At 40.3% G+C, this 21,787-nt stretch overlaps 1 protein-coding gene across 1 annotated transcript in view; it reads left to right on the forward strand.

Annotated features, from left to right (window-relative positions):
* LOC130220230 (cholecystokinin receptor-like) overlaps positions 1–19,042 on the forward strand; it is a 30,938-nt gene extending 11,896 nt beyond the window's left edge. The window contains exons 3-4 of the mRNA XM_056452605.1: positions 16,394–16,521; positions 17,726–19,042. Coding sequence (XP_056308580.1) covers positions 16,394–16,521; positions 17,726–18,261 — 664 coding nt within the window. The 3' untranslated portion in view covers positions 18,262–19,042. The remainder of the gene's footprint in view (positions 1–16,393; positions 16,522–17,725) is intronic.
* Positions 19,043–21,787: the final 2,745 nt, after the last annotated feature.

Below are 21,787 nucleotides of genomic sequence, written 5' to 3' on the forward strand. Positions count from 1 at the left end.
TATTATATTTGTGCATATACATTAGATTAGTCAGTACTGAAGCCAAATCTGGAGCTTATCTAACAAATGAACTTACGATAACGGTCCAAAAACTAGTACAGCAAAATTTATGTCATAGAAAATGTCTTCACCTTTGTGGATTACTCCAACAAGCAAACAGTGGACACTCTACAGCAGCGGTTCCCAACAGGGGGTCTCAGCCCCCAAGGGGGACTCAGCGAGCTCTGTACACTTTTTTAGCATTTTATCCCCTGGCTGACCAAAAAATGTTGTAGAATCCAGACAAATTTGAAATTTGAGTGTCACTGATTCGCCTACAGCAGCTAATAGTAATGACCCAAGCATACAGGACCCAGGTGAGGAAGCTCCAAACATTTCAGGTCGCAGCACTAGCAATACTGGAAACATGAAATGCAGGAAATACCAAGATAGTTACCTGAACTATGATTTTATTCCTTTTTCTCAAAGCAAAGAGTCCCTTATTTGTCATCCTTACTGCAAACGTATATGTGGAGGGGGGCCTTACAATATTTTCTTGGGGAAAAGGGGGTCTCAGGCAAAAAAAGGTTGGAAACCACTGCTGTACAGTTTGACAAATATTGCTGCTGTGGAACAACATAATGTTGAACAATGTAATATTGGGGTTATTGTACAGCAAGGATGTATAATCCTGCTCCTAAAGGGCCCTTTTCATAAATAAAACCTGATACATTATATCTGCTAGAATATAACTCTGGTAGGTAGGTATGTTGTGTTTAAGTCCTGGTTAAAATGCACTTATACAGTTAATAGTAATAAAACTGCAAAACAAACAAGACAAGGAAACTGCAGAAAATACAGCAATATATTGTAACAAAAGCATGAATATTCCTAAATATATATAGAAAGGAATTTTTTCCCTAGTGCTTTTTTTTTTTTTTTTTACAATAGTAGCTGGCAGTAATAACATTGCCCCCAACTTATAAATCTGGGGCTCAAAGAAAATTTGGAGCTTTACACTCTTAATTATGTTACTGTAATAAAATGTTGTTTCAGACATGACTTTAGTACACCAATAGCCCTCCAAACGCAGCATTGGACATTTGTTCCCCCTCATTGGGGCTAAACATTTTAGATTATATGATGACTATTTCTCAGAATATAACATTTCAATTACTACCACGACAACAGCTTTTATTGATATTACTTTTAATAAAAATACATTGTATTAATACCTTCATTAATTTTCTTTTTGGCTTAGTCCCTTTATTAATCAGGGGTCGCCACAGTGGAATGAACCGCCAACTTATCCAGCATATATCCATATATCCAGCCGCAACCCAGTAAAATAATTTTCTTTGCTTAAGGTTCTTCAAAACACAAATAGTGCAAAAAAATGGCAAATAAAATGATACAACAGCAAAGAGAACAAAGGACACAACCTAATAACATATACAAGAGTAAAAAATAATGTTGCAGTGTAAAGTGATGGCATGGATTAGCCTGATATTGTAAACAAAATGGGGTATGAGTGAAAAGAAAGTGTCCAAAAAGCTGTTCAAAAGAACCACATCCATGCAATATAGCACAAGAAATCACAGGGTCTAATTATCACTAATCAGCATGAACCAGGGCCTTGAAAAGCATATGCTGGTCTTTAAGCAGGGGACCTGATGTCAGGAATAATTTCTTAATGAGATGAAAATACATCACAATTGCAATTAAATATTGCTCATTAATTGTGGAGCAAAGGTCCAAGCCAAGCTTGGTATTCATCATTTCTCTCTGATAGTCTGTTTGGACATCCAGATGCATTGTTCCATTGGCCAAGAGTTTCACACAGATCGCAGCCTGCTGGTTCAACTCCTGGTCAGAGACTGTTAAGCTCCAGGGGGTTCTGACTTGTGATCTCTCTCTCTCTCTCTCTCTCTCTCTCTCTCTCTCTCTCTCTCTCTCTCTCTCTCTCTCTCTCTCTCTCTCTCTCTCTCTCTCTCTCTCTCTCTCTCTCTCTCTCTCTCTCTCTCTCTCTCTGTTAATATGACTGTGTTAAAAAGCAAAGTATTAATGACCAAGGTAATCTAAAGATGATAATTTGAGTATTTAATAAAAATATTATTTTTTTTACATGCCGCTAAAGAAATGCTTTATTGAAGCTTTACTTTGATGTCCTGCTGAAGAATTTTTTAAAAGCAGTTCACATATTTACTTTGTAAATAACGGCCAATGGGCTTTTAACACTTTATTGACTGGAGAAAGCTAAATGTTCTCTCACTGCTGATCAAAGTTATTCATTTATCACTTTCAGAGGCATGTTGACACTTGAATTAATCAATAATGGGTAGAGTACTTTTAACCTTATTGAATCATTTTTCTTTGAGAAAAAAAATATAGGGTTTCATCCACCCTGTCTTTCATGCCAGCTTATTTGAAAACCTTTGATTCATGTTCACTGAAAAAAAAAGCCTAGAATGTCAAATTATACACTCGTTAGATAAAAAAAAAAATAATAATAATAATAATTATGGCAGCGTGGTGGCACAGTGGGTAATGTTGTCGCCTCACAGCAAGAAGGTTGCTGGTTCGAGCCTTGGCTGGGTCAATTGGCATTTCTGCGTGGAGTTTGCATGTTCTCCCCGTTTTGGCGTGGGTTTCCTCTGGATGCTCAGGTTTTCCCCACAAGCCCAAAGACATGCTCTATAGGTGAATTGGGTAAGCTAAATTGTCCATAGTGTATGTGTGTGAATGAGAGTGTATGGGTGCTTCCCAGTGATGGATTGCAGCTGGAATAAAACATATGCTGAATAAGTTGGCGGTTCATTCCACTATGGTGACCCCTGATTAATAAAGGCAGAAAAGAAATAGAATGAATGAATGAATGAATGAATGAATGAATGAATGAATAATGATTACATGCAGAGTGGATTGTGTTTCTCAAGATTATGTTTTTGCTGGATGATTCACCTGTTCCAGTCTGGTTTCTTGCTTCTATAGGGACACTGTCCTGCCAGCTAATTAGGGTCTTCAGGATTACTAGACCAGCTTCATCTCTGTTATATCATTGCTCTTCACCTGCCACCTTATCTCCATGTTGTAGATTTTATTTACTGCATTGATGGCCTCTATACAGGGAAAACCAATGCATAACTGGAATATCCTTGAGATAACTTGAATGGTGATGATTTATTACTTATATGTTTTGTGTAAAAATTAGTTGCATGTTTTATTCTTCAGTGTACTCCATAGATATGTTTGGGCTGCTAGAGAAGATATTTACAATTATTATTATAATTGTTATGTATATGTATAATGGCTTTAATAATATTTTATGTTATTAAAGGGCACATAGGTTACCCCTTTTTTCATATTTAATATAAGTCTTTTGTGTCCCCAGAATGTGTCTGTAAAGTTTCAGCTCAAAACACCAATCAGATTATTTATTATAGCTGTTTGAAGTGTCTATATTATGGAAAAAGGTTTTGCTGTTTTTTTTGTACTGGCCCTTTAAGGCTAGTCCTCCCCGCCCACCGTTCCCACGTGCCTGTCAGCAATCGCCGCCCTCGGCTGCCTCAGGAAGCAGATCTCACGTAACATGTGTGAGAAATACTACAGTAAGAACTTTAACAATCAGTATTTGATGCATTTTTTTGTGGATTTGCAACAATGAGTCACACACAATGTCATTACAAAGTTCACGCACACACACAGCAAGGACACAAACACATAGCGCAGACACATACACACACACACACACACACACACACACAAACGTAGCGCAGACATACACACACACACATAGCTCAGGCACGCAGACTCACACAGAGAGAGAGAGAGACAGCACGTTAAGCTTTGCACTCGTCTTGCACGCATATGTGTCATGATACTGGTAATATACACTGCTGTATGGATATCTCTTATATTAATGTACAAAATAAACCTGATTTAACGTCCACAAACCGCGATTAAAGCGTCTTCCTTTATAATTGTTCTGACACACGGCTGTGCTGATTAAGTAAATCTGAAGTGAATCGCTGTAATTTCATACACACATGCTCTGTTTTAAAACATTTTAAACTTGTGAAACTCACTCTTGATCACATTTGATGATGATTGATGATCCTAGTGAACTGAACAGACCTTTTATTCCCGGTTGCTTTGCGCTTGTCCTCTCTTGATGGTATGATGATACACGTGACTACCGGACATGTTAATGCGCGCAGCTGTCAATCAATGTTGGTGGGCGGGGGGACCGCACTCCTATGTAAAGTTGCAGTCGATCTGAAAACTGCTCCAATTGGTCCACCGTTTTTATGTTGTTAAATTTGAAAGAAAAGAACTATTTCACCCCAGTATGACAGTTTATACGCTATACCTACACACATTTCTGTCCAAACAGCTTGAAAAGTAGATTTTTCACCATAGGTGCCCTTTAAATCTCAAAATGATTCCTAGATCACACTCTAGGTTTGTGTGGGTTAAGTGTGACCTGCTGATGAGTCACAGTTGTGTAGCACTGTATATATGTAGCACTGTGTATATAGAGCTACCTGAAGTGTACATAGAAGACAGCTCTATAAAAACCGAGGGATCAAGGGTGTACATATAAACTGCCCTAGTCCACTTTAATAAAATATAATAAAATAATACACAACCTACCTGTTGAATGCTACAGGATCAGTTCTAGTACAAAAATCAGAAAGGCCACTGATCTTGAGTCTGTTCCAAAAATATTTAACAGTTTCTTTTTTTCTCACACATTCACTGCAAGCATTTTTTGTGTGTTTAATAGAAGTCTAATAGATGTCTAGTAGACATTTAAACAGACCTCTTAGCTAAAACAAGGCTATATTGGGGATGTCTATGTCAATCTAATAGTGTAAAGAGTCAGGTTAACATCAGAGGTGAGGATCCAAATGCAGCTTTATTCTGGGATGATCGTACAGGCAAAGTCAAAATAGGAACAGAGAGGAGCATGAATTTATTCCAGAGATGAATTGTTAGGACATCCGGCAAAACAACATAAAATATAAACAAAGCAAAAAAAAAAAAAAAGAGTAAGACAAGAGCAAGGAAATACTTTGTAGTGCTCACTTGCAGGATACAAGACTCAGCAAAGATATGTGTGTGTGTGTGTGTGTGTGTGTGTGTGTGTGTGTTCTCAAGCTTCAGCTGTGTATTTGCAATCAAGGGGGATCTGGAACTGGTGTGTGAGGTGCATGATGGATTATGTAGTCCAGTTCAGGGGCAGATGTGACGTGTAGAGTGCCCTCTAGTGTGTAGCGAGTGCCCACCCTCGGTGACTGACAAATAGACAAAAAATAGCTCATATCTAGATTAATCATATGGTATGGTGGAATAAATAACTACACATGTGAAGTCTGTTTAATCTGCCTAATTGATGATTAGTCTAATTTTGGACTATTCTTATATATATTAAGAACAAAATTCCTTATCTCTTATCTCTATCCATGTTTGTTTTCAAAAAAACACACAGGTATTACAAGTCGCACATTGTAAACATGTTTGCTTATTAGTGTGCTTCCTAATATCACACTCCAAAATCTACTTCCTGGTCAGATTAGTATTACGTTTATTGCCTTTGTGCTTGAGCTCATAATGAATTTGAAAGCCACACAGGAAACAAAAGGAGAGAAAAGTGTCTTTGATATTAGATAAGTGCAGCATGGAAAGGGGCTGCAAGCACAAAGCTGTCTGATAGATGAAAAGATCTGAGGAACAGACTAGCAGAGATGCTTTCAGGGAATACTCCCACGCTGTCATTTGAATATTACAAAATGACGTCATACTATGGGACAGAGCTTTTTAATTTAAAGGGCTATGAAACCCCCATGTCTCAGCAGGGTTTTTTTCACACCTCTAGTTTGAAAATAGTAAGGAAAGTGTGCGAGTCCCGCTTTGTTTAGGTGGGAGTGTCCAACAGCGAAAAAGGGAAGGGTTTGCATGAAAATGGGAGTTTTGTTATATGTGGCTGGCAACCCAAACACAGACGCAGGGGAGATGGACAGCGATTCGGAGAGCAGCATTTACAGTGGATCTGAGAGCTGTGTAAAAAAAGTGCAGGATTTCATTCCACCAGATTCTCCTCAGTCACATTATCTGGTTGATGACAGTACAGGTCCACTGCCTTATCATTTGTAACCTTTCAACACAAACACGCATGTGTATGCAGGAGAAAGTGTAGATGCTCCTGACGAGGTGAAAGTCTCACATTGGTAGTTATTATTCCCAACTGTATTTATTGAAATAACCAAATAACTAATAAATACACCATTGTGCCTGCCACAAATACTGCACTGCACTAAAAAAGTGGACTGTTGTAATCTGTTGTGAAAACATTGGTCTGGCACACCACCTTACACCGCACTTCGGGTTCAGAAGGATGTTACTGTTGTACAACCATTTAAAAAGACACCCAACAAAGCATTTGCAGTTCATAATATTGTAGTAATATTACTGTAAATTACTTAGTAACATCAGACATTTCACTAAGTAATGTCTTTAAAAACTGAAAGAGTACTGTTCACGATACCAACTAACTTTGCCATCTGAAGAAACATAAACAACAAACATTGATCGCACACTTACCAAATCCGTAGAGACAGGACAATCAACATGAATTGGAACCGCGTCTTTTTAAAAAGAAAATGAGTGGCAAACCTGAATTTGACCTTTTTCAGATTCGAAAAGCTCTCGGGTAAAAAATGTTCCTTACAAATGTATTTTTGTCACATGTTAGCAGGCCACTGTAATCCACACGCGAGTTGTGCTCTCATCGTGGAGAAATTAAAAAAACCTTTGTTGTGGCACATTTATAAATGCAACACTGATGACTCATGTCTGTGAACACTTCTTCTTCCTCCACTTGTTTTAATTACGGTTGGCAACACAACTTGGCGTCTCTCTGAACACTGTAACAGGTAAAAAGAGTCTTCGGAGCTATATCACGCATATTAATGAAGTTGCACTTCATTCACAATAGAGTGCACTTATTGGTTCGTTCGTAATTCTTTCTCATGAATTAATGCTAAAAACTCAATGACGTCACTTTTTACCCACTGGTACAGACATCCAGTCTCCATGCTGAAATTTACACAATGGCGTTTACACATCGCTGTGACATAGCTTCAATTTTTTTTTTTTCAAACCAGAAGAACAAATTTGCTCAAAACAATGAAAAAACAACCAATTTTCACTTTTTTTGTGAAATATATGTGTCATAATAGTGTTTTTAGCAATGTGGGACATATAAATGACTGTCGACAGCTCAGAAAATGTGTTTTGGTGTTTCGTGACCCTTTAAAGCTTGACATTCATTGTATTGTCTTACTGTATGTCTGAGCTTACCAACAGTCCATGTTATTTAACATATTAAAGAATAAATCTGTCAGGCCAAGTTCACAGTCATTGTATCGCCATTGCTTTCACACTGCATGACTCTCTGGGGTAACCTTCGGTTGCTGCTGTGTTCACATTGAATGATGGATCAGAGGCAGGAAGTTACACCCTGCATGACTTTACTATAGCAACAAATGCTGACAGCTCTGTTTGGACTGGAAACCAAAAGCAAATGAAAAGTGATTAGAACCGAAAAGGTCTTATGAGCCTGCTGATATTCTGGTCTATAGCTCCTCCCATTGCCGTGTATCCTATTCTCTTATTGGCTGTAAGTCACTGCAGAGGGTTTTTCAGTCAGAACCTAGGATTTTGTGATTCTCTTAGGGCAGGGACACACCAAGCTGATGGTTGACCATTGGGTTTCAATCGAGCCATCAGTCAGCATCTGTCACGGTTGCAGGTTTGTGCGCTTTCCGGAGTATCTGTTTTGTCACATGGGTTTGTGTTGTTTGTTTTTCCACGTGTATTTGTTTGGTCACGTGTTATGACGGCACTCAGCTGTTTGATCACCAGCTGAGGTTCATTACTGAGCCTATATCTGGGCTACGTTTCTATGTCTCTATGTCAGTTCGTTGTGTTTGCTTATGTGTATCTGTGTTGTGCTCAGGACTAGAAGAGTGACTGCTGGTATTCGTTTCGTCCCTCTGTTCCTGCCCCAGAGTTCCAGTGTCCTCACCCTCTTTTTGTAGCCCTGTTGGCTTATTTTCACTGTTACCATTAAATATCTCACTTGCATTTGGATCCATCTCTGTACTCTTATTTCACACGTGACAGAACGAACTGACCTTGTCATGGATCCAGCGAGTGCATCCCAGATCTCTGAGATCGTCTCACTCAGTAACGCCAGGATTGACCGGCAGGATGAGGCATTAGCTACCACCGCTCAGGCGATTCAGGCTCTGGTTGGCCAGGTCTCCTTGCTCACCACTCAGGTCCAAAAGCTGGTTACAGGAGCGGCACAAGCTGAGACCGCACCAGCCCCTGTAGTGTTGCCAGCACCAATGACTACTAATCGCCTTGTTGAACCTAGCCTTCCTCCTCCAACCTGCTATTCCGGAGAGCCTCACCTATGCCGGTCCTTTCTCTCCAAGTTTTCCTTGTACATCACGTTGCAACCACCGTTGTTCTCCACGGAGCAGGCTAAGGTTCCCTTTGTCATCACTCTCCTTTCGGGTAAGGCGGCTCAATGGGGAACTACAGCCTGGGAACAGAAACTGCCATGCTGTTCTACCTTCGAGCTGTTCTCCAAAGAGCTTAAGAAGGTGTTTGATCGGGCCGCTTCCGGGAGAGAGGCCGCCCGAATCCTCGCTGAACTCCGTCAGGGAAATCGGAGCGTGGCGGACTACTCTATTGAGTTTCGGACTTTGGCGGCTGAGTGCGGCTGGAACGAGGAGGCGCAGTGGGACATGTTCCTGCATGGACTATCCGAGCGTCTTCAGGACGAGATCTATACTGCAGATCTTCCAAAGACCTTGGACGAGTTAGTGGATCTGGCGGTTCGGGTGGACGCCCGATTGCTTCGCCGAGAGAATCGCAGGCAGCAGGTCAGGTTTTTGGAGCCGGTCTCTGGTCTTCCGGTTTTGGCTGCGGCGCCGGAAGTGGGAAGCGCTGACCCGGAACCGATGCAGGTGGGCAGGTCCCGCTTGTCCGTGCAGGAGAAGCGCCGACGGAGAGAGGAGGGACTCTGCCTTTACTGTGGTGGCACGGGACATCGTGTGGTTTCCTGTCCAGTAAAAGACAACACCCATCAGTAGGTAAGAGGTTACTGATGGGTGAAATTAATCTGGATAAACCCTCTGCGGCGGCTACCTTGTTGCCCGTCACTTTATCATGGGGTTCCGGAAGCCAGAACACCCATGCCCTTGTTGATTCCGGGGCAGAGGGGAATTTCATTGATTCCAGTTTCGCTTTCAGTTTTAAACTTCCGGTTAACACCCTTTCACCACCCATTGCAGTACGCGCCCTCAGTGGACTTTCCCTTCCTACTATCACTCACTCCACTAAACCCATAAAGATGATCACGTCCGGAAATCATGTTGAAAATATATCTTTCTTTTTAACAGACTGTGCTAACACACCAGTGGTTTTAGGTCATCCTTGGCTGATCCTCCATAAGTCTCACATTAACTGGGGTCTTAATACTATATTTTCATGGAGTTTGAACTGTCATGAGTCTTGTCTTTCGTCTGCTCGTTCTGCCGTGTCTTGTTCTGTGTTTCAGGAGGAGCGCATAGACCTGTCAAACGTGCCCAGTGAGTACCTCGACCTGAAGAGAGTGTTCAGTAAGTCTCAGGCTGCTTCTCTGCCTCCTCATCGTCCCTATGACTGTGCTATAGATTTATTGCCAGGTACATCTCCGCCTAAAGGCAAACTATACTCTCTTTCTATTCCTGAGAGGGAGGCCATGGAGAAATACATTTCTGATTCTCTAGCGGCTAAGATCATTCGCCCTTCTTCTTCACCGGCGGGGGCGGGGTTCTTTTTTGTGAAAAAGAAAGATGGGTCTCTTCGTCCTTGCATAGATTATCGAGGGCTGAACAACATCACGGTGAAGAATACATATCCTTTGCCGCTGATGTCTTCAGCGTTCGAGCGTCTGCAGGGGGCATCTTTTTTCACGAAATTAGATCTCCGCAACGCATATCATTTGGTTCGCATTAAGCAGGGTCATGAATGAAAAACTGCATTTAATACCCCCAGGGGTCATTTTGAATATTGTGTTCTCCCTTTTGGGCTTTCCAACGCCCCCGCAGTTTTCCAAGCACTCGTCAATGATGTGTTGCGAGATATGATAGATCAGTTTATTTATGTCTACCTGGATGACATTCTGATTTTTTCCCGTTCTCTCCAGGAACATGTGCAGCACGTCAGGCGAGTGCTTTAGAGGCTGCTAGAGAATGGGCTTTTTGTCAAGGCGGAGAAATGCGTGTTTCATGCACAGTCTGTTCCTTTTTTAGGACACATTGTGTCGGTCGAGGGGGTGTGCATGGATCCAGAGAAGATTCAGGCTGTGGTGAATTGGCCAATTCCGGAGTCTCGTAAGGCCCTGCAGAGATTTCTGGGCTTCGCCAATTTTTACCGGCGTTTTATTCGCAATTTCAGCCAGCTCGTTGCCCCTCTGACGTCCTTAACCTCCTCCAAGACTTCCTTCAGGTGGTCGAGTGCAGCACAGGCTGCATTCACAAAATTAAAGGGCCGCTTTGTTTCAGCCCCCATTCTGGTGACTCCTGATCCCTCCCGGCAGTTTGTGGTGGAGGTTGACGCGTCAGAGGAGGGGGTGGGCGCTATCCTGTCCCAGCGTGCATCCTCGGATGACAGAATTCATCCTTGCGCGTTTTTTCACACCGATTATCTCCCGCAGAACGTAATTACGACATTGGTAATAGGGAGTTGTTGGCTGTCAAACTCGCTTTGGAGGAGTGGCGTCATTGGTTGGAGGGTTCGGGGGTTCCCTTTATCGTTTGGACCGACCATAAGAACCTTGAATACATCAAGTCTGCCAAACGACTTAGCTCCAGGCAGGCTCGGTGGGCATTATTTTTCGGACGATTCGACTTTACCATCTCTTATCGACCGGGTTCTAAGAACATCAAACCCGATGCGTTATCCCGTCTTTTTGATTTTTCCGAGCGCAATACGTCTCTTGAGCCCATCGTTCCTCAGAGGATTTGTATTTCTGCGGTGACATGGGAGATCGAGAGCAGGGTTCGCACAGCCCTGGATGGGGTAACGCCCCCGGCCGGATGCCCACCCAGCCGCTTGTTTGTGCCGGAGGAGATTCGGTCTGACGTCATTCGATGGGGACATTCCTCCAAAGTGGCTTGTCATCCTGGGGTGAGTCGTACTATATTTTTGGTTAAACAGCGATTCTGGTGGCCAGCTATGGCACGGGATATACGTGAGTTTGTTTTGGCCTGTTCCGTTTGTGCTGTTTCTAAGACTTCTAATCGACCTCCCGCTGGACTCCTTCATCCTCTGTCAGTGCCTTCGAGACCCTGGTCGCACATTTCGCTAGATTTTGTCACAGGTCTCCCGCCATCTGGTGGCAATACGGCTGTTTTGACCGTGGTGGACCGGTTCTCGAAGGCTACTCACTTTATCCCTCTTCCCAAATTACCCTCAGCCAGAGAGACAGCGGATGCTGTCATAAATCACGTCTTTCGCATTCATGGCCTCCCGACGGACGTGGTTTCTGACAGGGGGCCTGACAGTTCTGACAGTTTGTCTCTAAATTTTGTAGAGAATTTTGTCGTTTATTGGGGGCGTCTGTAAGTCTTTCTTCTGGTTTCCATCCTCAGAGTAACGGACAGACTGAAAGGGCCAACCAAGATCTCGAGCGTATGTTACGTTGTTTGGTTTCCCAGAATCCCACCTCTTGGAGTCAGCAGCTCCCATGGGTGGAGTATGCACACAACTCATTGCCAGTGTCAGCCACGGGCCTTTCTCGGTTTCAGTGTAGTTTAGGTTACCAGCCAGTTTAGGTTTAGGTTTAGTTTAGGTTTTCCCAGTCTGGAATCCGAAGTCGCGGTCCCCTCCGCTCACGCCTTTGTCCAGAGGTGCCGACGCACTTGGAACAGGGCCAGACAGACCCTCCTCCAAGTGGGTGCGCGCACCAAGGCTAAAGCCGATCGCCACCGGTCTAAGCCTCCCGTTTACGTCGTCGGTCAAAGAGTGTGGCTTTCAACCAAGAATATTCCCTTGTGTTCCGTATGTAATAAACTTGCACCTAAATTTATTGGCCCATTCACTGTCATCAAAATCATTAGTCCGGTGGCAGTCCGCCTCAAACTTCCTCCAGCGTACAGGAGAATACATCCCGTGTTTCATGTTTCCAAATTAAAGCCCGTTTTTCATACGGCCATTAACCCGCCCAGTCCGGTCCCTCCCCCGCCGCGTCTCGTAGATGGGGAGACCGTTTATTCGGTTAAGCGCATTCTGGATTCAAGACGGAGGGGGCGAGGATTTCAGTACTTGGTGGACTGGGAAGGTTACGGTCCAGAGGAGAGAAGTTGGGTTCCGGCTAGGGACATATTGGATCACTCTCTTATCGATGAATTCAATCGCCAGGTAAGCTCTTCTGGGAGCACCAGGAGGTGCTCTTAAGAGGAGGGGTATTGTCACGGTTGCAGGTTTGTGCGCTTTCCGGAGTATCTGTTTTGTCACATGGGTTTGTGTTGTTTGTTTTTCCACGTGTATTTGTTTGGTCACGTGTTATGACGGCACTCAGCTGTTTGATTGATCACCAGCTGAGGTTCATTACTGAGCCTATATCTGGGCTACGTTTCTATGTCTCTATGTCAGTTCGTTGTGTTTGCTTATGTGTATCTGTGTTGTGCTCAGGACTAGAAGAGTGACTGCTGGTATTCGTTTCGTCCCTCTGTTCCTGCCCCAGAATTTCAGTGTCCTCACCCTCTTTTTGTAGCCCTGTTGGCTTATTTTCACTGTTACCATTAAATATCTCACTTGCATTTGGATCCATCTCTGTACTCTTATTTCACACGTGACAGCATCGGTCCAGCTAGCTGGTTTGGTGTGATCCACATTTCGCCTCTTATCGGGCTAATGTCAGATCGAGTTGTCCCTTTCAGCATGTAGAATTGGTATCATTCGTTGGCTAAAGAGAGCAATTTAATTTGTCATCCAGTAACAAATCTGAGCGTAAGAACACAAAGTCAAGTGATGTAACTAAGTAAACAATTAAATAAGGAAGGCAACTACGCCAGGTTTAATTTTTCTACATTTCTCAAATAATTGCAAACAATAGGCCTGTTTCAGTAAGGAGGTTCAACCATCTCGGAGTTTAAACTTGAACTCTGAGTTGATTTACCGAGAGATTAAAAACTCAGAATTAGGTCAATCAACTTTGAGTAGACTAACTCAGAGTTAAGCGCCCACACCGCAACTTCAAAAAGGCATTATCAAAAGAGCGCAGACATTACAAGTGACTATGGCAACATCTTAAAAAAAGACATCACCATTTCTTTCTCCAGCTGAACTTGATGTGCTCATGCAAAGTTATAGCAAATATGACCATATATGTTAAAAAGCAACACCACTGCATCAGTGAAACTGAGACAGTTAGCTTGGGAAAACAGCTGCTCAAGTTAATGCGAAATTTTACATTTAAAGTTTTTAAATATTTAAGTATAATAAAATAAGTAATGTTATGTGTGACGTTTCTAAAAAATTTTTACACACATTCACACTTTTATACACGTTGATCAGTTTTAAAGGGCACCTATGGTGAAAAATCTACTTTTCAAGCTGTTTGGACAGATATGTGTGTAGATATAGTGTATAGACTGTCATATTGGGGTGAAATAAACACACCCAGTCCTTTTTTTTCAATTTAACAACATAAAAACTGTGGACCAATTGGAGCGGTTTTCAGACCGACCGCAACTTGACGTAGGAGTGCGGTCCCCCCACCCACCGAATTGATTGACAGCTGCGCGTATTAACATGTAGTCATGTGTATAATCATATCAAGAAGACCAGACGTGCGCAAAGCAATGGGGAATAAAAGGTCTGTTCAGTTCGCTAGGATCATCAATCATCATCAAATGTGATCAAGAGTAAGTTTCACATGTTTAAAATGTTTTAAAACAGTGCACGTGTGTAATGAATTACAGTGATTTACTTCAGCTTTACTTCATCAGCACAGCCGTGTGTCAGAACAATTATAAAGGAAGACACTTCAATCCCGCTTTGTGGACATTAAAATCAGGTTTATTTTGTTCATTAACATAACAGATATCCATACAGCAGTGGAGATTAACCTGTATCCTGTCACATTTGCGTGCAAAAAGAGTGCAAAGCTAAACACGCTTTGTCTGTCTCTCTCTGTGTGTTTGTGTGTGCGCATATAAAATAGCGCGTATAAAATAGAATCTTGTAAAAGGTATAATGAAAAATCTGATGGGTGTTTTGAGCTGAAACTTTACAGAAACATTCTGGAGACGCAAAACACTTATATAAAATCTGAAAAAAGGGGTAACCTAGGTGCCATTTAATAGATTTAAAAGCGCACTTGTGTCTGCCTTTTTTATTGATCAAGTAATAGAGGTTGATATAACATTTAGAATGTAAGCAGAACTAAACAATAGTTTTTAGATAGAATAATAATCCCATTAATCTAGTTACAGTACATGTCCCTGTCGAAGGTCTGTGATTTGAATCTAATTGTGTATTAAAAAAGGACAAGCCATTCTCGTATGTGACTTTGTTCTTTGTGTGACTGAAATGTAGGCAATAGCAATGTTTCCATCCAAATATATTAATTAAATTTATGTGCAAAACTGGAATAATGCATAAAAGATAAAGCAGCATTTCCATCCCACGATTCAAAGAGAACAAAATTGTCACTTCCTGATTAAACGGGCACCAAATATCAACAGTAAAAACAGAATTTACTGCGGTAGAAAAAGCTGCGTCAATCTTTTCTTTATTTAATAAATGTACTTGCGCCTCAGAAGACAATGCTGACACTGAAAGCGTGGTGGCGTTTGAAGCTATGAGACGCGGAGAACAGATGCTCCTGACCCGCTCCAGACGCTCTGGAGGTCATTAATAATATAATAACGCTAATACTGAAACGGTTAAGGTGTTTTAGAATGAATGACCAAAACAACATTTAAGATGTTTTACAGTGTGCTCAGCCTGCTGGTTTGTCTATTCACACACATTTTCATCACCACATGATCATCTTATAACAAACCTTTTTTTAATGCACATACTGTAATTTGTTCAGTATAAGTGTTTCCATCGTAGTTTAGGCGAATCTTTTCTATTGAATAAAAGTTTATCCTACTCATTTATGCGCATATGTTTTTTATGCGTATTTTCAAAAGCATCATGACGTTTCCATCAAACGTTTTTATCCGCATATCTATAATGAGCATTAAAATAGGTGGGTGGAAACGTAAGGCTAAGGCAAGAAATACCGCTTCGTCTTCAAAAAAAGGGGAGAAGATTGACAGAAACTCAGAGTTTAGAGAATAAAACCTGCTTCTGACCAGGTTAGGTTCACAGAGTAAGTTACCACAGTAACTGACTCTGAGTTAAAGTTACCTCTCTTTCAGAAAAGGCTTGACTTGCTTTCTCGAGTTTAACAAACCTGCCATTTTGAAACGGAAAACCCAGAAGTTCTCTCATTTCAGGGTTAAAATACTCAAGTTTTCACTTAACCTCCTTTCTGAAACGGGCCCAATATGTATCATTAGATTATCAGATATATTTGAACAAGCAAATTCCTCCATGTTGAGTGGCATGTACTGTGATAATGATACTAAACACTGCTTTATTTATGCATTGTCTGTGCACATTTAATCTTCCAGGGTCCCTTTGTGGAATGAGAAAACTGATTTTTGCCCCCTGTGGGAGTGAAAAGACACGTTCATGTGCAGGTTTTTGGTCTATATGTGAGCCAATGCAAGCCAACAACACAGAAGGTTTTTCGTCAGTTGTTTGGCATTGGATTGGTGTTTCCCGCCACTTAGATCACACCCATTATAATTCACATTGCGTGATTTGATTGTCATGTGCACGAACAAGCACTGATTTGCTTCTTGGGGGAATAAATTAGCTCCAACTTCAGAGTAGGGTTGAACCCAGTTCAACACGTGGTCTAAATATATGTTGATTGGCTTGAATTTAGAGAATCCAAGAATTTCAGTTGGTGGTGTAATTTCAACCAGGAAGATGGCAATAAAAGAGAAGCTAGGTTAGGTACTGCCCTTGTGCCTAGTTTCTATAACAGAGCTGTTTTAACTACCCAGTGCAAAAGCACTTTTTGAGACCATTGATGTTGATTAATGATTGACTTGAACTTGCAACACTTTTGGAAAATGGATTCTAGAAAAGTCATTCCTGCCTCCACTCATCTCCCTGGTTCTCATCTGTTCACTTCTTAAGAGTGGTTAAGCGGTTTCATTGTTTTTTTTATACTGTCTCTATTGATTCACTGCATTTTCATTTACAGATATTTTCTTTTCTCTGTCAGGTACGTCTTGTTGCTGTCCATTCTGTTCTTCATCCCAGGAGTGGTGATGATAATTGCCTACGGTCTCATATCCAGAGAACTTTACAGAGGGATTCAATTTGAGCTGGAGCAGAAAAAAGACTCCAGTGGTATGAAATTTTTGTGAACACGTGTGCGTGTGTATGTGTGTAAAGACCCAGAATCTCAAAGTAGTCTGAAGCACACCCGTCCACTTTGATAAACCACCTAAAACATTTAAAAGATTTAATTTTTGTTTAACCACCAGACATTTCCATCAAACGTTTTTTTTTTTTTTATTCAGCACTTGAATCTGACTTCATCCTGTGCATTATATCTATTTGGCTTGAATTTTCAGCAGTTAAACAAGGAAGAGTAAATTGAAGTATTGCTAATCATGTTTACTTGCAACAGCATTTGATTTAATGTTTCTGTATGTCAAAGAGCCCTTAAAAAGTTGTTTCCTGCCATTTGAGAGATTTGAGCAAGGTAGATGCTTTTATTTGGCATCCTCAAATGGCATGCTCAACAGACTTTTCCTCTCTCCATTTTGTGAAAGTGGCTGCTTGACCCATGTCTCCCATGGTGAATACTGAATGCACTAGGGTCATGCTGAGTACTTCCCTGAGCGTTAAGGTTGATTGTGCACTGATGTGCTGAATGTAAGTTCTCTCGGGGAGAAGCTTTAGATAACTGCAGTGAGGTGGAAGAGGGTACTTCTCAGTGCATTGAAGTTAAAGACCTCCACAGGTATCTTTTATTAGAAGTATTGCTGAAAAAGCAACAACTTTTTTTAGTGATGAATTTTTTGGAGAACTACGCATAGGGACATGCTGAACCAAGTCTATGCATAGTTAAATAGACTACTGGTTATACAGGTGTTATTTGTTTAAGTTGTACCACCCTTTTTTTCACAGGCATACAGTGTGACAAAACACTTCCTTTTTAAATGAGATGTCTTCTTTTCCCTAATGTTATGTTCTTCACAACCAACATTATGCCATCTATATTAATCCACATTGAAACAGATTTATCTGAAGTGTCCTCATACATTGCAAAGATGAGATCTCTGCAGCTCTGCTTATTAAATAATGCAAAAAAGAAGTTAAAAAAATATCAAACTGTGTTTTTGGTATTTGAATTTAGCTTAAATGTCAGTTTATGATGCTTGTTTTTTTACAGGTATTGTCATTTTACAGATTTGAAAATGAGAGCTAAGAAAATGTTTGTAAACAGCCAAAAAGTCCAGAAGAGCAGTCAGAGTGATTGTGGACAGATGCAGTATAGGGTAACTGTACATCTTTATTTACTCTGATTTTTTTTTTTCATTTACAGGTGTAAAGAATGGGTTGAATGGTGGATTGTCATCTTGCCATGATGAGAGCGATGGATGTTATATACAGGTCTCAAAGAAACCTCCCGCTATGGAACTTTCAGCTTTGACCACCTCAGGCACAGTCAAGACAGACCGTCCACGAAGCAACACCTCAGAGGCCAAACTCATTGCCAAAAAACGAGTGATCCGAATGCTGATCATTATAGTTGCCATGTTCTTTGTATGTTGGATGCCTCTATACTCTGCCAACACCTGGAAGGCTTTCGACCAAATATCTGCTCAGCGTGCACTTTCTGGAGCTCCCATCTCCTTCATTCAGCTGCTCTCCTATACCTCAGCCTGCGTTAACCCAATCATCTACTGCTTCATGAACACCCGCTTCCGAAAGGCTCTCTTGGCTACCTTCGGGTGTTGCAGGCGGCCGTGCCACAATCACAGGAAGAGGAGGGAAGGTGATGATGAGATCACTGGGGTCACAGGGGCTTCCATATCCAAGTTCAGTTATACAACTGTTAGCACGGTAGGGCCATGTTAGCATTGCGGGTGTTTCCAATTTGATCCAAGAGCCATGTGTTTGTCATGTATTGCTCGTTTAGGAGTTCAGATTACCGGTTCTTCTTTTCATGGTGTCCACATTCTTTGTTCAATGTGTCAGTGTTTATTTGGAAAAGAATACCTCAATTGTTTGTTCTTTCTGCCTAATTCTGTGTGTCAGTGGTCTTTCTTTGGTTGTGTACAAGGGATGTACAAAAATGAAGCTTTATTTTTTGTGCGGTAAATATTAGAGGACTTTTCAAAAGATGATCTTAATAATGCATGGTAAGTGTCAATAGAGAAATACCATAGAAATATTCTTATATCTTTGATGTTATTGAACCAAATACTGCACGTTGCATGATCAAACAAAACAGCCCTCTGGTAGATAGCTGGCTACAAAATGGTACAGTTGGTCTTTTTTGGTCTACATGAATGTTGTGTTTTTTTCTTGTTGGTTCTTTGTTTTGTTTGAGCTCTTTAACAGAATCCTTGTCTTGATGAGCTTCAGTTACATCACCGAGAGTTTATTTCCTCATAATAACAGCATTAGAGGTCTTGTAGGAAACAATGTTTAATGCTCCTCCTTTTTTGATGCACATGTTCTACAAGTTATCTTACACAAAGATCTATCAGGGGAGCAAGGGAGTTCAGTCATCAACAACCTCTTGCAAATCTTCACCCCAGCTGATGTGACGAAATGGTCAACACTGCCATGTTATTGTACAAGAATTTTTAAAATACTCCTAGACACCTTGACACTGGGAAATATTGAAAGAAAAAGAAAGGAATAAAGTGTAAAGAGAACTTGAAGATGAAGATGTGATTTGCCTGACAAAACCACAACCTGAAAAAAGAAAGCAAGTCTGTGTAAAATTGCAGTTGCTCTAATTGATTTTTTACCTTATTCCTGAGGCTGATGAGACACCTGGGATATTCAGCATCTTGTCTGGCCCCAATGAAGCCTCTCTGAATATATGAAAGGAGAGCTAAGCTCTTGTTTGGGCTGAATTTAATTTATTCAGCAGTTCATGCTAAACATGAAAGCCGGATCTGCACAGTGAAACCAAGCATAAGATGTTTGGGTGCTTATGACTAGTTTATCACAGGGCTGCTGACACATGTATAAAATATGGTCATACAAGTATCCACTTGAAGAGTTCAGATGCAAAACCCTCTAAATCCATCAGACCTCATTTTTGTAAATGAGCATTTTCTATCAGGCTCTTATAATAAGGTCAGAAGTTCATTTTATATATAATGAAAAGGTTATTAGCTAGTAAATAATTTTTTTTTTCAAAAATGTCACTTTAGACAATTCGTTGGTTTTTAACAAGGTAGATTTTCTTCTGCGTCAAAGCCAGCAAAATCCACTAGTGCTTTTTTTGCAAATACCACTAAATCCACCTATTGAGACAAGACAGTGCAATTAGCTGAAAAATCACTAAAGATGCCATTAGAAATTATCTTACCAAATATAAAACACATAACACCTAAGTTAAAAACAAATAAATCTGTTAAGTAAGTGGTTCGTTCTGCTGTGTTAACCCCTGATAAACTAGGGACTAAGCAAAAGGAAAATGAATGAATGAAATCTGTCAATTAAGTGCATTAATCAATAACAATAAAATTGACATTAATTGAATCTTAATAATCTGTTGTCGTTTCATAAATTTGGGATTTACATTTAATGGAAGTAGAGCAGTGTAACATTGTAAATATTGTAAAACAAGCTTAGTATAGTAAATCTGACTCATTCAAAGTAGCCTCACTGTGCAAAAAAACGTTATGAATGCATGCTACACTTCAGTTTCTACATTGTGTTTTCTTCTTTTTCTTGTAATGCACAGAGTTGTGAGGTAAGAAATGTTTTCATTTGTCATTCAGTGACAGTTGGACAGGCTTATACAATTCTCTTATATTTTATACAAGTCTCCTCATAAAAGCCGGCGTATCTGCACGCTGCTACATTGAAAACATATGATTCGATTCGCACCTTCAGATTGATTCTCGGGAGATGGCTTTTGCTGTCAAAGGCAAGTGACGTTTAGAGGCTTTTGCCAACAAACGGTTATTTCTGAATGCGCTGATGCTGAGATTTGGATCATTTTTAAGCAAATATATTTGTTCAACATGTACTACGTGCCTAAAGCATTCACTCAATGCCATTAGCTCATTTTTGGCGAAAGTGGCCTTTTGCATCTGAACTCTTTACTTGTTAAAGGGAAGGCTCACCCAAAACTGAAATTTCTGTCATCATTTACTCTTCCTTCACTTGTTCCAAACCTGTTTTCTGAGTTTCTTTCTTCTGTTAAACAAAAAATGTGGATGTCAACGGTAACACATTTTCAGCTTTTAATAATATACACTACCAGTCAAAAGTTTGGGGTTAGTTTTTTTTTCTTTAGAAAATTATTATGTTCATCAAGGCGGCATTTATTTAATTAAAAAAAAGTAAAATTGTTAAATATTTATAAAAAGTTTAAATAACTGTTTTCTTACTGTATGTAGTTTCAAATTAAATTATTTCTCCAGTCATTATTGCTTTTATTACTATTTCATTATTAAAAAACTATTAATAATAATAACAGGCTGCACGGTGGTGGATTGGTTAGCACGTTCGCCTCACAGCAAGAAGGTCGCTGGTTCGAGCCTCAGCTGGGTCAGTTGGCATTTCTGTGTGGAGTTTGCATATCCTCCTCGTATTCGCATGGGTTACCTCTAGGTGCTCCAGTTTCCCCCACAGTCCAAAGACATGTTGTTTATGGGAATTGGTAAGCTAAATTGTCTGTAGTGTATGTGTGTGAATGAGTGTGTATGGATGTTCCCAGTGATGGGTTGCAGCTGCTTGATAAGTTGGCGGTTCATTCTGCTGTGACGACCCCAGATCAAAAAAGGGACTAAGCCGAAAAGAAAACGAATGAATGATTAATAATAACAATAATAATTTTTATTATTATTTTAGAGTGATTTCTGAAGGATCATGTGACTTCATTAATGAAGCTGAAAAATCATCTATAAAATCACTGAAATAAATTATTAAATTAAATTATAAGCTACTTTTGAACAGTTATTTTATAGTGCAATATAACTTTTCACAATTTTACGATTTGTACTTTATTTTTGATTAATAAATGCAGTCTTGGTGAGCAGGATGAGCTTATTTTCAAACATTTAAAAATCCTACTCACCCCAAACTTTTGACTGGTAGTGTATGTATACTTTTTGTGCTCAACAGAAGAAAGAAACTCATAAAGAGTTAAAACCACTTGAGGGCGTGTAAATTAGTCAATTTTTATTTATGGGTGAATTATCCTTTTCAGTTGTGATGTGTGAGTGTGTGTGATGAAATTTTATTTTGAGTCCATAATCTACTAATTTCTGTTGAGAATACAACCCTTCTCATTAGGCCATTTTGGAAGCACTTTTTGTTTAAATTATAATAGTAGTACTATTACATTGATATTATTACAGCACAACGAGTGTATATATTAGCATTACTTAATGTTTTCTTTCCATCTGCTAAC

Source organism: Danio aesculapii, unplaced genomic scaffold (assembly GCF_903798145.1).
Source record: "Danio aesculapii unplaced genomic scaffold, fDanAes4.1, whole genome shotgun sequence".
Classification (NCBI taxonomy): Eukaryota; Metazoa; Chordata; class Actinopteri; order Cypriniformes; family Danionidae; genus Danio; species Danio aesculapii.